The sequence below is a fragment of the Malus sylvestris genome, chromosome 4, assembly GCF_916048215.2.
Source record: "Malus sylvestris chromosome 4, drMalSylv7.2, whole genome shotgun sequence".
NCBI lineage: Eukaryota > Viridiplantae > Streptophyta > Magnoliopsida > Rosales > Rosaceae > Malus > Malus sylvestris.
In genome coordinates, this window is record NC_062263.1 from 4,728,004 (window position 1) to 4,742,370 (window position 14,367).

The following is a 14,367-nucleotide window of genomic DNA, read 5'->3' on the forward strand; positions in this document are numbered from 1 at the left end:
ATTTTCAAAAACTGAATTCAAAACTTTTTAAACTTAAACTCACTCCTTTCTTTTCTCTCACTCTTCCCCTCTCACTCCAAATCTATCTCTCTCCTCTTTTTTTTTTTTTTTTTACCGTTTTCGTCTCTCCTCCAATCCGCTATCTTCATTCTCTCGGTTCTTTCTCTCACTCCTCGTCCTCTCTATCTCGTCTGATCATCTCTCTTCTTTCTCTTTCATTCAATCATCTCTTACTTTCTTTCCTCCTCTCTTCTCTTTCTCCCTCTCCTGTAACCCCATCTTTTTAGATCTCTTTGTCTAGTTTAAGTCGTAAGATTTAAAAATTTTAAATTGCAAACCAATCAAGTTTTTGAGTTTTAAAGAAAATTGTTTTCAAGAAATGTTCTTAAGAAATGTTTTGAGAAATGTTTAAAATTTTCAAATAAGATACCAAACAGGCCCTTAGATTACTTAATGAACTTTGTAGCTCACTCTTTTTCCCTTCCCTTTCAAATCAGCTTGGGTGAGAAGTTGACATGTTATTTGAAGATTTTCCTTCTTTTTGGAAGACCTTAGATAGCTGTTTCGACAACACTGTGTACACTAATGTTTTGTACCTTTGTTATCAATTTTGGAAGATTTGTAGTTCATTTTGAGGTCTATTGTAAGAAATGGTAATGAATTGTTTATTTTCAGTTTTGGAGACTCGGAAGTAGTTACCTTTTGCTTTACAAGTAACGTGAAGTGTCGCCTGCTCGAATTTAGCTTGGACCGAATACCGGACGTGACATATGCACCATTTAACCAATTGTACGTCGTTAGAATATTTTCTTTTAATCTTATTTTACACACAGCGATAACTAAACTGCAAAAAAAAAAAGGGTTCGAATTTGGGTGCATAAGAGGTGGCACATCTGCTATAGTCAATGTCCCCTTAAAAGCCAAAACGAGAGAGAGAGAGGGAGATATACAACAAGCGCTCAATTAAAAGAGATACGAAGGTTGATGCTAACAATCTGAGAAGCTACACTCTAGGAAAAGAAAAACCAAAAAAACTAGGGCAACATCATTGTATTTGTATGTGCTTCAAAAACTGAAACAACAAATTAACAAAATAGGCATGTCGACCTTTCGAAACAAAAGCCAAACGTACTTTTAAGCATGTACAAAACATCTCCTGGTTTTCGAGTTCCTCGGAAGGACCCTTTTCTCTTTTCACGATTGCAAAACGAACGTCCATAACGCGAAAATCCGTTCTACTCCGAACACCTTGTAAACACGAACCTACAAGTCCGAATAGACAGCGAGACGCTGGTTCAAACCCTGAAATAAACGCGTAGAGATAAACGGTCCTTGAGTATGTAAATGAAAAAAAACATCTACTATTTGGTTCCTAATTTCGTATTAGTTGCTGTGATTAGTGTCGAACCAACTCGTATATCAAGTAATGAGACATTATTTAACAGATTAGCGAACCCAACGGAAGAAAATGATGCTCATATGTATGGAAGCAAAACATTTGAATTTGCTGGACCGTTCAGGGAAATCATATCTACTTCTACTCAAGTTTTGTTCACAAGATAGACAGGGCAAAGTCGTTTCATTCAAAATTCGGATTCGAATCTCCTCGGCCTCTCTGACATCTACCAGAAAACCAAAAATTAACTTGACGACGCTCATCGGAAAAGAAAAGAAAAGACGACACTGGATGGCCATGCCGACGGGAGTAAATGTTTCGGTTGGAAACTGCTGCAGGAAAACATAAAGTTTGGGGACATTTGTGCTTTTAGGAACGCTACAAAATCGCAAATGTTGATCGCACTGAGAAGCTTGTGAGGTTCGAGAGAGAGTAATCCAAGCCACCATAGTACAAAGAATTGGTGACTACTTTACAGCCTACATGAATTACACGACACAAAAAGCGCTAACGTATGACATAAAAAGGTTGAATGCGCAGACAGGAAGGGAGGTGGATTGTCTGCCCTCCCATTTCCATACTCTTCCTATTACTTTAATGTTGACGTAACTTAACCGTGACCACACAAATAGGAGGGGATGAGAAGAGTATGGAAATGGGAGGGCAGACAATCCACCTCCGACGGGAAGATCCCTCAGCAAACCAAAAAGGAACCAAATTGTTCAATCTTCGTGGGACGGAAAGTATGAACTCAAAAATGCCAGAAACAATATGGTTTTCGACAATTCGCGCTAGGTGAACTTCAAATAGAAATCGATACATAAACAGGCAGTGACATCCAGAATGAACACTTTTCTATCTGTTTCTTATGCATATCGTCGAATTACTAAAGAAACCATAAATCCTCGATTCCCTACCTCGCTTGCAGGTTAGTCTACAAAGGTTCAGCTACCAATCAAATGTTTGCACCAACGGAGAATATTTGATGTTCAACATTGTCGGTACACTATCATCTATTATTTTCACTCAAACCAAAATCAAAACAAACAAGGAAAAACGAAAATGTGTGTGATCTCCGAGATTCTGGGTAAAACGAAACACAACTGATTCGCATATTTGATATAACATGTTTTTTGGTAGTGTTAAAACATTTATCTGTGCAAATAAGGCCTACTGACGCTCCAGTTCGAAGATGTGACTACGGGACAAAGGTTTCAGGGCTGAAGGGGTAAAGAAAGACATAGGAAAACTTTGGAAGAGACCCTAAGAAAAGACCTAAAAGTACTTGGATCTAACGGAGGACATGACATAGAACCGAACGCAATGACGTTCTAGGATTCATATAGCCGACCCTACTTAGTGGGAAAAGGCTTTGTCGTCGTTGTTGTTGTTGTTAAAACATTTATCTGTTTTGTTTCTTATTACCTACCACTTAAAATCTTTTCTAGAGAACCAGAGAGTAAGTTTTTTCATAGGTTCCTATACATGCCAAAATTAGCACCAACAATGGGAGAGGTAAACTTAGGTTCAACCAAATTAACAAGACACTGCATAGAATCGAATCAGATGGATGGGAGCTGAAAGCTCGGCCTAGTACCGTTTCAAGAACACGGAAATTATCTTTTTCCCTGAATTTACGAGGCCATCAAATTATCACAAGGGAAACCAAAAGGATTCAGAGTTCATAGAACCAGCTGAACTTCAACCTGTCACAGGAGGCAAGTCTTAAGATGAACCTCTAACTTTCCACGGGTGACTATTATGCGTTTTTCTTTACTGTACTAACCTATTCTCAACTTTTTCATCATGAAATAGCTTTTAACATGAACCTATTGGGCCAATTTTGTATCCTTATAATTCGGTTTGTTAAGTTTACTTGTTTACAGAGTTTGGACACTTGTTACATGTTTGAAACCTCTCACAAACGCAAATCCGTAAAAAGGAGAGACTAAACAATTTTGGAAGCCAAACAAATCTCTATCCAAAATTACATACTAGCCTTTATGTCCTGCCGTTTTAGGATGTAAATTATACCAAGTCATTTGTTTGAGAGGACACTATCATCTAAAATAGCAGATAGCTGACCATACTGACGCCTATATCGAGCGGAAATTGATAAGGGGAACGACCTGAATGCCATTTAAAAGTTTACCATGTTATGTTAGCAGGAGAATATGCAACTCTAAGGAGATATTCATCAACCAAGAATTGCATTTGTTACTAAAATATCTGAACAACTCTTACAAAACATAATTACATACGATAGTTACAATTTGACAGGGTTGAAAAGGACAACCTAAGGTCAGATAATAGTCGGACAAGACCATTGCCTCGATATGACAGAAGAAAGTAAGCTATAAAGAATGAGTTTAACCTACAGATATAAAATTAACGCCAACTGCATGGTAGAAGCATACTGATGGGGAAAAAGGAAGATAAAATACTCCAATACAGTGTTCTTTTTCATAAAATTACAAACTGCTATAACTGAAAAACATGCCATCTGATATGAAGAACAATGCACTCAAACGGGAAGACAACAAACTACTGAGATGATTACCGCAAAAGAACAGCAGTTTCAAACAGAAAAATAAAATAAAAAGATGCAGATAAAGTATTAAAAATACACGGGAATAATACAAAAAGTACAAGAAAATTGTCAATATATATCAACAAGTGTAACATACACTACTAACACAACTGACTGGACCAAATATGCAAACACGTATTCTTAAAGAGAAAAAACTAAGGAAAACATGTACTAAAAAAGATCTAGAAATGACAATGGCAGCGGCACCAAAATAGGAGGAAGAAAATACTTTCCCTTAGGAAACACATTTGAGTACTAGACCAGCAAAACTGTCCAAACTTACATGGAAACCATGAATATATATATATATATATATATATATATATATATATATATATATGGTCAGGATCAGGGAACACACATGTTGACACACTTTCTAGGGCCCACTAACTTTTTTCAACGATCCGAACCATCTATCTTTTAGGTCTTACTTCAAAGATCATGTCTACCAAAATCTGAAACCATATGACAGTTGGATTAAATGGTAGTCATTTTAGTGTTTCTTTGCTGGACTGTATTCGTTCATTTTCTTCACTACAAATGAATGTCTTAATGGTTTTGGATTTGTCTAATTTTTTGCAAGGATGATCTATGAATGATGATTTGAAAAATAGACAATTCGAATCATTGAAAAAAAATTATGGAGTGAGCCCTACGAAAGTTTGTCAAAAAAGTGTCCCCAAATCCTGACCCTATATGTGTATATATATATATATTTTGGGTAAAGAGAAAACATGAATCTATTAAACACGAAAAATCTTGATATAAAAAGTCTATATCCTTAACTGTATACAACAATTCAATCTTACAACCCACCACAAACAGAACTCCTGTGCTATGAAACATAATTATTATCTGCTTTGCATGCTTGCGATCAAACAATCCAGTTTACAAGAAACCATTCTTTGCTCATGATTGCAACAGATAGCTAAATATTATAATTCCATTGATTATATTAGTCCAATGGAAAAGCTCCAAAGTCAATTTCAAGGTGCCAAAGCTGCATAACTCTCCCTAAACTTTGCTGACACCAATACCCAGAGGAGAAGCCCAAAAAAGGAGCCACTCTCCAGCTCTTCAGCCCTCACATCCTCAAATATCTGTATATTCTATGAAAACAATCCTAGTAATAGACACCACTGAAAAACATCTTCCCCACCAAAATCGCCACAATATCTATATAAATAAAGAAAAATATCTAGACATACATGAACATTCTCGAGCCAACTACAATATTGAAAACGTTGCCGATGAAACCAGAACCATGATCAACAAACAAATCACTGAATACAAATATGCCTGCAGCAAGCCTATCCAACCAGAAATGTCCCACCCTAAAAAGTTCTGCAATTCTACTTCCTAGGAAAGCTGTGATAAAACCTAAGGATTTAATTACACAAAAATACCACCACATCAGTTACACCATATGAAAAGAAAAGAAAGCAAGCAAATAGATTTTCCAACTAACAGCATTTTCAAAATGCATGTTTCTCTAGAAAAACACATTCATTCAAAAGCACAAGTCACTAACACCAGTGGTGGAGCTAGACAACGTTGGTAGCAGGGGCCATATAAGGGGCATAAAAAAATACTATCTAGACAAGAGAAAATCATTATTCTCAAACCATATCACACAAGTAAGACAATTCAAGGTTAAAATCATATACCTAATGAAATATACAAGACAAGAAAAATCAAAACTACGTGATTGAAGAATGTAACACAAAAAATTGATGTGGTAAATTTTTTTTCTGGATGAAATATATTGTAGTTGAAGTTTGCATGTTGATATCTTATGTCAGATAAGCATATTGATAACAAATTACACATTAACATGTGTATATATAATTATATATATATATAATTAAAAAAATTATTTTCGGCAGAGGGGTGATAAAAACAAAGGTTATATTATAATACTATTTGGTGTTATTAAAAATTTAAAAAAAAATTAAAAAAATACCTATTTGGTGTAAAACATTTGGGAAGAGAACCTAGACAGTTATAGCTTAATTTGGAGGGGCCACGTTGCAGGATTTAGTTGAAAGGCTTCATATGATTATACCTTCTATTGAAACATTTACAAAAATTGTAGGGGCCATGGCCAACGTTGGTCTCTTGCATGCTCCGCCGCTGACTGACACAAACAAATAACTGAACGTGGATGCCTATACAGCCAGGAACTACACTATAGTTCGATATCCAGAAGAATGATTCGCTAAATCTATCCCGTGAAGTAAGGGAAAACAAATACTAGCACACAAGTTTCACCATATGCAAAGAAAAGAAACAAACACATGAATTGACCGACTAATACTTCCAAAAGATGTGTTTTTCTCTAGGAGCACACTGATTCAAAGAAAAGTCATACGCAAACAAGTCACTGGACATAGAGCAAGCCTATCCGGTCAAAAATAGACACATCACATATTGTTCAATCGCCCAAGGAAATATGTGCTAAACCTATGGCATTAATTAATATAAAACACATACTAGCACATAAAATTTAATCATATGCAAAGAAAAAAAACTAACCATAAGCCAGAGACAGAAAAATACCTATACGGGGATATAATTATCATTGTTGACTTCCAGACCCTCGCCCCGCTTGACTACCCATTTGCTGCTGCTGCTGTTGTTGCTGCTGTAATTGAAGGAGGAGGTTAGCCGCAAATTGGAGCGTCGACTGATACCGATGATTTTTGTCTGCCTCACCATCTGGGGCGCTCTGACCAGCCCCAGCCCCAAGTGCAGGCTGAAGCTGCTGCATTTGATTTGGGTATTCTGGGTTCACCTTTTCAGCCGCTACTGGCAGAAAGGTCTGAGACTGCGAATTAGCACCATAAGTCTGACCAGAAAAGGCCATAGAATTATTGTGTTGCTGAGAAACAGGTGGATTGTACAACACAGAAGTATCTGTTCCATGTGCTGAAAAGCCTTTCTGAGTACCAAGAGGAGCTTCAGCCAGATAGTGCTGGTTGAGATGAGAGGGTCCAAAAGTTTGTCCGCCTTGAGAAGGGATAGTAAAATTATTCAAAGGCCTAGATGAATTTGCAGACTGCGAGGGCTGACTGGTAGAAGAGTCTGGGAATTGGTTGATACCAGGGGCTAGTGGGGTAGAGTGGTTGGATGAGTTTGGAACAGATGGATAAGGTTGGTACTGCGAATGATTCTGTTCGTGTGGATTAAACTGATTACCTAATTGTTGTAATGCATGACCGGTATGATCAGAAATTTGTTGATCTTGTTTCCATCCAGGAGAAGATACTTCACTAGGTGCAAAAGCAGGAAATGAATGCCTAGCTGCTGAGGATACTGGTACCCTAGCACCTTCTGGACCAGACGGCTGTGCATTTCCAGGCAGTAAAGTTGCCAGAGTGGCAATAAGTTCAGGAGTTAAAGCCACTCCAGCTTGTGATACTGCAGTACTATTACTAGAAGCATAGTCTTGCAGTTGCCCTCTAGAGGACTCGCTAGTAGGTGGAAACAGTGGTTTTGCAGAAAGCTTTGAGTCCTCATACAAAACCCTGTTATAATCCATATGCAAAATATGATCCTCCTTCGGTGGGATTACACTATACTCAACTTGTGAAGAAGGAATCTGCTGTCTATCTATAAACTGTGAAGGTGGCATGGGCTGCATCTGTTCGTGCATAGAAGCAGTACTAGGAACTGGTGGAAACTTGAGAACCACACCATACAGACGTTCAGGGCCTGCAACTTTTAAAACATTCTTCAAGAAATCTGAAGGAGGCACCAAAAATAAGGTCATCCCATCATCAAACTTTGCAACACCAGCACGGTTTTTTGCACCTAGATAACGTAGGAATTCAGTGTAGGAAGCAAAATCATCTTCACTATCTGGCAAGAAGAAAACGATATCAAATCCAATGGCCTCAGCATAGTGTTTTGTGAGCATATCCAGTCCAGTTCTAGCCGAACAATTAACAACTTCAGGACTGCAAAACAGAAAACAATTACATTAAATACAAACAAGAGAATTCTCTCTACACGCACCAAAAACAACCCATGCTGATATAAGATAAGAGGGGCAACTAAGTTTAGTTTTGAAGATTATCCAGAAAAAGAACGAAAGAATCATAATAAATATTTTTTGAAGTCCAAAATCATTGAGTGTAAACAATTTGAAAATAAAGAGAGATACTAGCAAATCTGAACCCACTTTAGTGCTTTTAGTAATCATATTAAGGATTTAACAACGTTATTAACCAAGTTGTTTGGTTCCAATCAAAAAACAAAGAAAAAACATTGTTTGGTTTATACATTATCTACCTGCATACTGAAATACATACGGAATGTATGATTATGAGTTAACTCAAATATCATTTCTATAGGGTGAAGGATAGGGTAAGAAGTATTAGTTTGAAACTGTAAACTTGCAAAACCATAAAGAAGAAAAGTTTAAAGCATTGGGATAGATAGCTCCGGAAGGCAAGATCATAATAAATAAATAAATAATAATGTCAATGTTTCACATTAATAATAAGATGACTGTAGTATTTTCTATGCTAATAGTCTTATTAAGTTCAAAAGGGAAGTGCTTCAGGGGCTTCTGGAATAAAGTAGACAAACTGCTAATAGTAATGTCTTCATCTATCCATACTTAAAATACAATGAATAAATAAAAAAAGGGTGTCATAGAACATGCATTAGAAAGAAAAAAAAGCCTAGACACTAAACAATGTTAAGTATGAAGTAAGTCGTTTGATCAAGCTCACCTAGACCCTCTTTCAAGACACATCATTTGGCACATCAGTTGAAACAATAATTTAGTTTCCAAAATACTGAGAATGTAAAACTGGATGAATAAGAAACGGTTGCCAATATAATCATGAGAAAGCTGATATTGCATGGATAAATATGAACATTTGTGAAATACTAAGGTTTCATAGTCTTGGTAACTTGATAATATACTTTTATCCGAATACCATAGCGCAGTGGAATCCATGTATATGTTCTAAGTAGAACAAAGAAAGTATGCCATACGAGTCCCCAAAGAAAATGATAAAAAACAGAAGATGAAAGGAAAATTGTACTCACAGCTCATTTCGTATTCCTTTTCCTATAGGGACACAGCGAGCATGGCAAACAGGTGTTCCACCCTTGGCAATAGTTCCACGCCATATAAAATCATTTTCAGGAGGCCCTCCAACTGAGACCCTTACACCAGCTGGACTAAGGCGATTCTTTCCTTGGACATTCATAGATGGTCCGGAAGCACCTCCATCAATTACCGGACCAAGTCCGTAAGACGAGTCGAACCCTAATCCATGGTCATCAACGTTTCTAAACTGATATGGAGGGTCGTCCATGGACAAAGGACTATCTATTCTTGATCGTTTAGCATCCTTTTGAAATTGGTTAGCATCTAACACGTCCCATGCACTAGATGCAGGTCTCGTGGGTGGCCTAATACCAGGCACAGGAGAAGACACGGCCCTAGGTGTGGGAGGAGACAGCTGCCTCCAGTTGGGACCCATCAGGTTCTTGGAATTTCCGTCTTGATAATTATGAAGCGATGCCAAATCATTAAGTTCTGGACCTGAAAGCAGAGGGTCAAACCTACCTTGAGGACCTAAAGGCCTCATTGGAGCATTTGGTCCAAGAATGCCATTTTGTGGTAGAGCTCCAGGATAATTATTAGACATCATTGGACGGTTATGACCAAACATGTCCATTGGTAAAGACTGAAAAGGATGTTCATTGAATAACATATCTGACCTAGGTCCTTGGCCTCCAGGATAAGGGCCAGGGTATTCTTTCCCAGGTGCCAGCCCACTGCTTGAGAACATAATTGTAATCCGAGGATCATTGAAAAGCCTGCCTTGCAAGCCCTCCTTGGCCCGCCGAGCTTCATCCACACTCCTGAATTCGACAAAGGAGTAGTGTCTTGAAGGAAAACTTTTAATTCTCTCAATCTCACCAAACAAAATCATGGCATTGTGGAGCATTTGTTCATCAATCTGCACAGAAGGAGGATAGCCCACCCACAGAACATTACTGGGTTGACTGTCACCTTTTCGTCCCCCGGAAGATTGAGAATACTGCAACATGACACAAAAGTTAAGGGAAATAATCACAACAGAGAAGTTTACTCCCATTTGGAATTCACATACGGATTTCCATTTTCTATCTAACCCACAAAAAGCATAAATCAGACCCTAGGGACCAAAGGTAAGTCTACAACTCTGAGTTATTTATTGGAGGTAAGATGCACCTTGTGTGACATAACCAGCTAACAAATAGTTATTATGAAGCAACAAATATACACACAATCAACATTGTAAGAATTTACCATTTCTGGTTGAAACACTATATGCAACTTATTCCTCACCTGTTGTCTTTTATGTGAATCAGCAGGCCCCATGTTTCTGGCCAGAAACTGTCCATCTCTGTAGTCAGGCTGTTCCTGTTCAAAAGACCAAAGGAAACCAGAAACTCTTTACATATGAAAAGAAAACAAAATTTAACTATTGTTCATTTTCACTAAGCGTTTTAATAAGTAACTGAAGCCGGACATTTTACAGTGAACATGCAAATGCATTAATCAAAAAACACTGATCAATAAATGATTGTTAATAGATGCTTCTCCTGATTGTTTGATTCAAATTCTTGTTGATAATATGACTGGAGTTTCCACGCCTAGGTTAATTGTTTCTTAGTTATTCTTTTTTTTTTTTCCATTTAAACAAAAAAAATGATTATAGGTTTATGAAATTTAAGTAATTATGGCGAATTCCTTCCATCCATTTAATAGGTGTAATATATATTTGGCATTGTTACTCAGGTGGGAGTGTCATGTCCTTAAGACACCCACATAGAACTAGAAAGAATCTTTCAAAACAAAGTGTCAGCACCAGACAACACTGAATTTGCCACGCAGAGAGCCTATAACTGCTCTCTAATGAATTTTCACTTGCAATATTTCTGCTAACCCACAAAGTCCTGGAACCGCAATAATATACCCATGGAAATACCATTGAAGTTATGAATAATAAACTTACCCTTCTCGAGTATTGTGATCGAAGATAATCAACGCGTATCTGGTCACCACCCAATCTCTTCCCGTTCATGTTTCTCATTGCTTGGGAAGCATCCTCCAATTTAAAATATTCAACGAATGCAGTATTACGGTCTCTAAGGAACTTGAAGTCCTCCATTTTTCCAAACTTACAAAACTCTTCTTCTAATTCTTCCTTTGAGACAGATGGGCTAATTCCACCTACCCATAGATTCTTGCAAGGTTTTGCCTGTAAATACAAGTGCATAAGAACCACAAACTTCAGGTCCCCAAGAATGTAAAAGGTGCACAAATTTATTTCAAGGCAAGGATAAACAAACAAAGAGTGAAACAAAGTGATCTCAGGTTTAAAAACACTTTGTACAACAGTTGCTAAGCAGAGGAAGAAAATCACAAATATTACTATGCTAGACATAACAATGGCAAGATGAAAGCATCAAAACTTGAAGTAAGCCATATCCGGACAGACTGGCTAATGCATGCAAAGTTAAGAACATATTCAGTAGAATCCATGCATCAAAACATTCAGGGGGCTAATGCATGCATAGTTAAGGCCATAGGCTTGATTTCATACTAAGAAAAGCTAAAGACATACTAACACAAAATAAATGGGGAAAAAACAAATCAACATGATAAACATATTCCATCTCTATTCCTCCTTTTGATAAGGCAATAGAAGCAACTAGGTCACTTGCTTCTTTTCCTATTTGCAAAAAATAAAATGGCGTGTTTTACACTACAACGTATGCCCCTTGCCTTAACCTAAATATGATACCATATGATTGTCCTTCTATAACTTCATATTTGCAAATATCTACCGACCTTGGGTTTCACCCTTCCTCCATCCCCATAAGTGACAGGATGGAGATTTAAAGGTTACTGATAGGTGAGGGGTAAGAACTAAAGTGTGACCAAGACTAGAGCGCAATACAAGTGCATAGGAGAGATATCTACATCTGTTTCACAATGTTGCTATCCCTACCATTGTTTAAATTTCTCTTTGTCAATTTTGTTATGGGACTACCATTTTGTTGCAAGACAAAAAACTTGAGAGAGATGCACAACACTTGTAACTTTCTTTCCACAACACTTGTTCTCACAAGACTTTGTTCTCCTATTAACTCGTTTATTAAAACATATATAAGCTCAACTTATAAAAATCAATGGATTGCAAATGTACGATATATGGGTGGTAAAAGAAGACAGTGAAGCTTAGTTCCTAGTAAATTGCCATCAAACTAGAATTGTTAGATCCGGTCTGCTCCATCCTCAAAGGTTGATTAGCTATCTTTTGAGATTTTTGTGTACACAAACACCTAACACTTTGGTGTTAACTTGAAACAGAAACACGCCTTTGTGCGCTTACTGGCATTGGTAAACGTTTGAGTTGTTTGTCGAGGTATTAAGTTTTGGGTACAGTCAATGAGGGTAAAATAAGATTTCAAATCATTGCACAGGAATCATAACTGATCTTCCGCAGGCTGTAATGTTTGTTTCACAGTTTGATTCACAGGAGATAGTGTTTGTTTCGCAGTTTGGGAGCTTGGAAATGGTTATAGAATCCTTTCTGTTGTGTTTGCACCTCAAACATTGAAACTAAAGCACAACTAAGATTGGTGTGGGTGCACATATATTAATTTTGGTGCTCAAGTTGAATTTGAAACATGCCTATTTTGGTACTAAAAATTATTATGAAACTGAAACACAACTTTTGCACTCAATGACGTCGGTTCATAATGTTGTATTGCGCTTTAGGTTGAAATGAATCACCTATCTGGACAAAGGGATTTCAATTAATCACCTATCATGTACTGGAGTCGTATTTGATAATTCGCAGAGACCAACAAACACTCAGGTTGTGCACTGTTTCGCGGTTTTGGAGCTTGGACATGTTTATGGGATTCCTTTCAATGGTTTTTGAACCTCAAAATCTTCATAACTGATCCTTTGAGATTGGTGTGTGCACAAATATTGAGTTTGGTGCTTCAGTATTGGTTAAAACCCCCCTTTGTGCACTAACTAACATCGATTCAAAATTTTGGGAAAAAAAGAAGAACATTTAAAGTAAAAAAGCAAAGCTACTACTAAGTTCTTATGCAGAGACCTAACCGCAGATGTAAAATCTGATTCGCAGTTTTGAGGCTTAAATTGGTTATGTAACCAATTGGTCACACTAACACATATCTTGGTAATTGTTAAACTTTTACACCGAATCAGATTCCATGAAATAAAGGGAAAAATCTTAGCAATGGATGTATGATTAATTAAAAATATCCTTCATATCCTCAAAATTATCCACGCTGGAATGGAAATTATCGATGCTAAGCACTCTAGAATGGGATGCCTAAGAACATAGGGTGTCGCAAAACAAGGGCAACTTAAATCATAACTGTGAATATATTCTGAGAAATTAAGGAAGCTGAACATCATCAGCATCCATATACTTCTCAGTTTCCCCATTGAAGATTATGGTTTTTCATGCCTAAAATGTTATTGTTTAAGCCCAATTCAACAATTTGAAGCTTTTAGACTCGTAAGCGAAACTTTCCCAAATCCGAAGAGAGATGGAAAGAAGGGCAATGAAAAAGGCGCAAATTTCCTTAGCTTCTAATCAAATAAGCGCATCACTCATACTCTTCGTCTTTAAAATCGGGAGCATAGATGATGATGATGATGATAGGATGATGATGATAAGCACAATTTGATTGAAATCGAATAAACACGAATTTCTTGTTCGAAAATCAAAGCAATCAATAAAAATCATACAAAAACAACCAAATAAACCTAACGATGCACAAAGATCAATACGAACCGGTCGGGCAAACTCAATCTTAACAGGGTTTCCGCGCAGAAGGGCACCTTGCAATGCCTCCTTGGCCGCCGCAGCGTCCTCCACGCGCTTGAAGAACACGAAGGCGTAGCTCCGTGACGAGTAGGAGGTGACGCTATCCAAAGCACCGAATTGGGCAAACAGGTCCATGAGATCGGCGTCGGTGACGTCGCTCGCTAAATTTCCAACCCAGAGATTGTTCGACGGCGTCTCGGAATCGTCTGTGCCTTGCTTGTTCGGTTTGGCCGCAGGCGCCATTGCGATTGAATTGAATTGAATGGAATTGGGGCTGAATTGAAACCCTAGCAGTGTACAGACTGAAGATTGGGCGAAACTACTTGATTTTCTGGATACGTTTAGGGTTAGGGTTTTGGGAATTAGGGATCGAATAATTAGAAAGGAGATATGCCAGATATGCCGGGAAAGCCAGTTATATACACAAGGCAGAGATAGGCTTTCTTCCCTCACCCGTTATACAATACTGAAATGACAAATATACCCCTAAGCTT

The 14,367-nt window shown here is 37.6% G+C and overlaps 1 protein-coding gene across 1 annotated transcript; it reads right to left on the minus strand.

The window, feature by feature from the left end:
• Positions 1-945: 945 nt before the first annotated feature.
• LOC126619326 (flowering time control protein FPA) lies at positions 946-14,277 on the minus strand. The gene is made up of 6 exons (XM_050287659.1): positions 13,841-14,277; positions 11,012-11,257; positions 10,342-10,416; positions 9,048-10,051; positions 6,546-7,945; positions 946-1,302 (listed from the first exon to the last, which is right to left on the minus strand). Exons 1-5 carry the CDS (start codon positions 14,114-14,116, stop codon positions 6,565-6,567), a joined length of 2,982 nt encoding a protein of 993 aa, XP_050143616.1. The 5' UTR covers positions 14,117-14,277; the 3' UTR covers positions 946-1,302; positions 6,546-6,564.
• Positions 14,278-14,367: the final 90 nt, after the last annotated feature.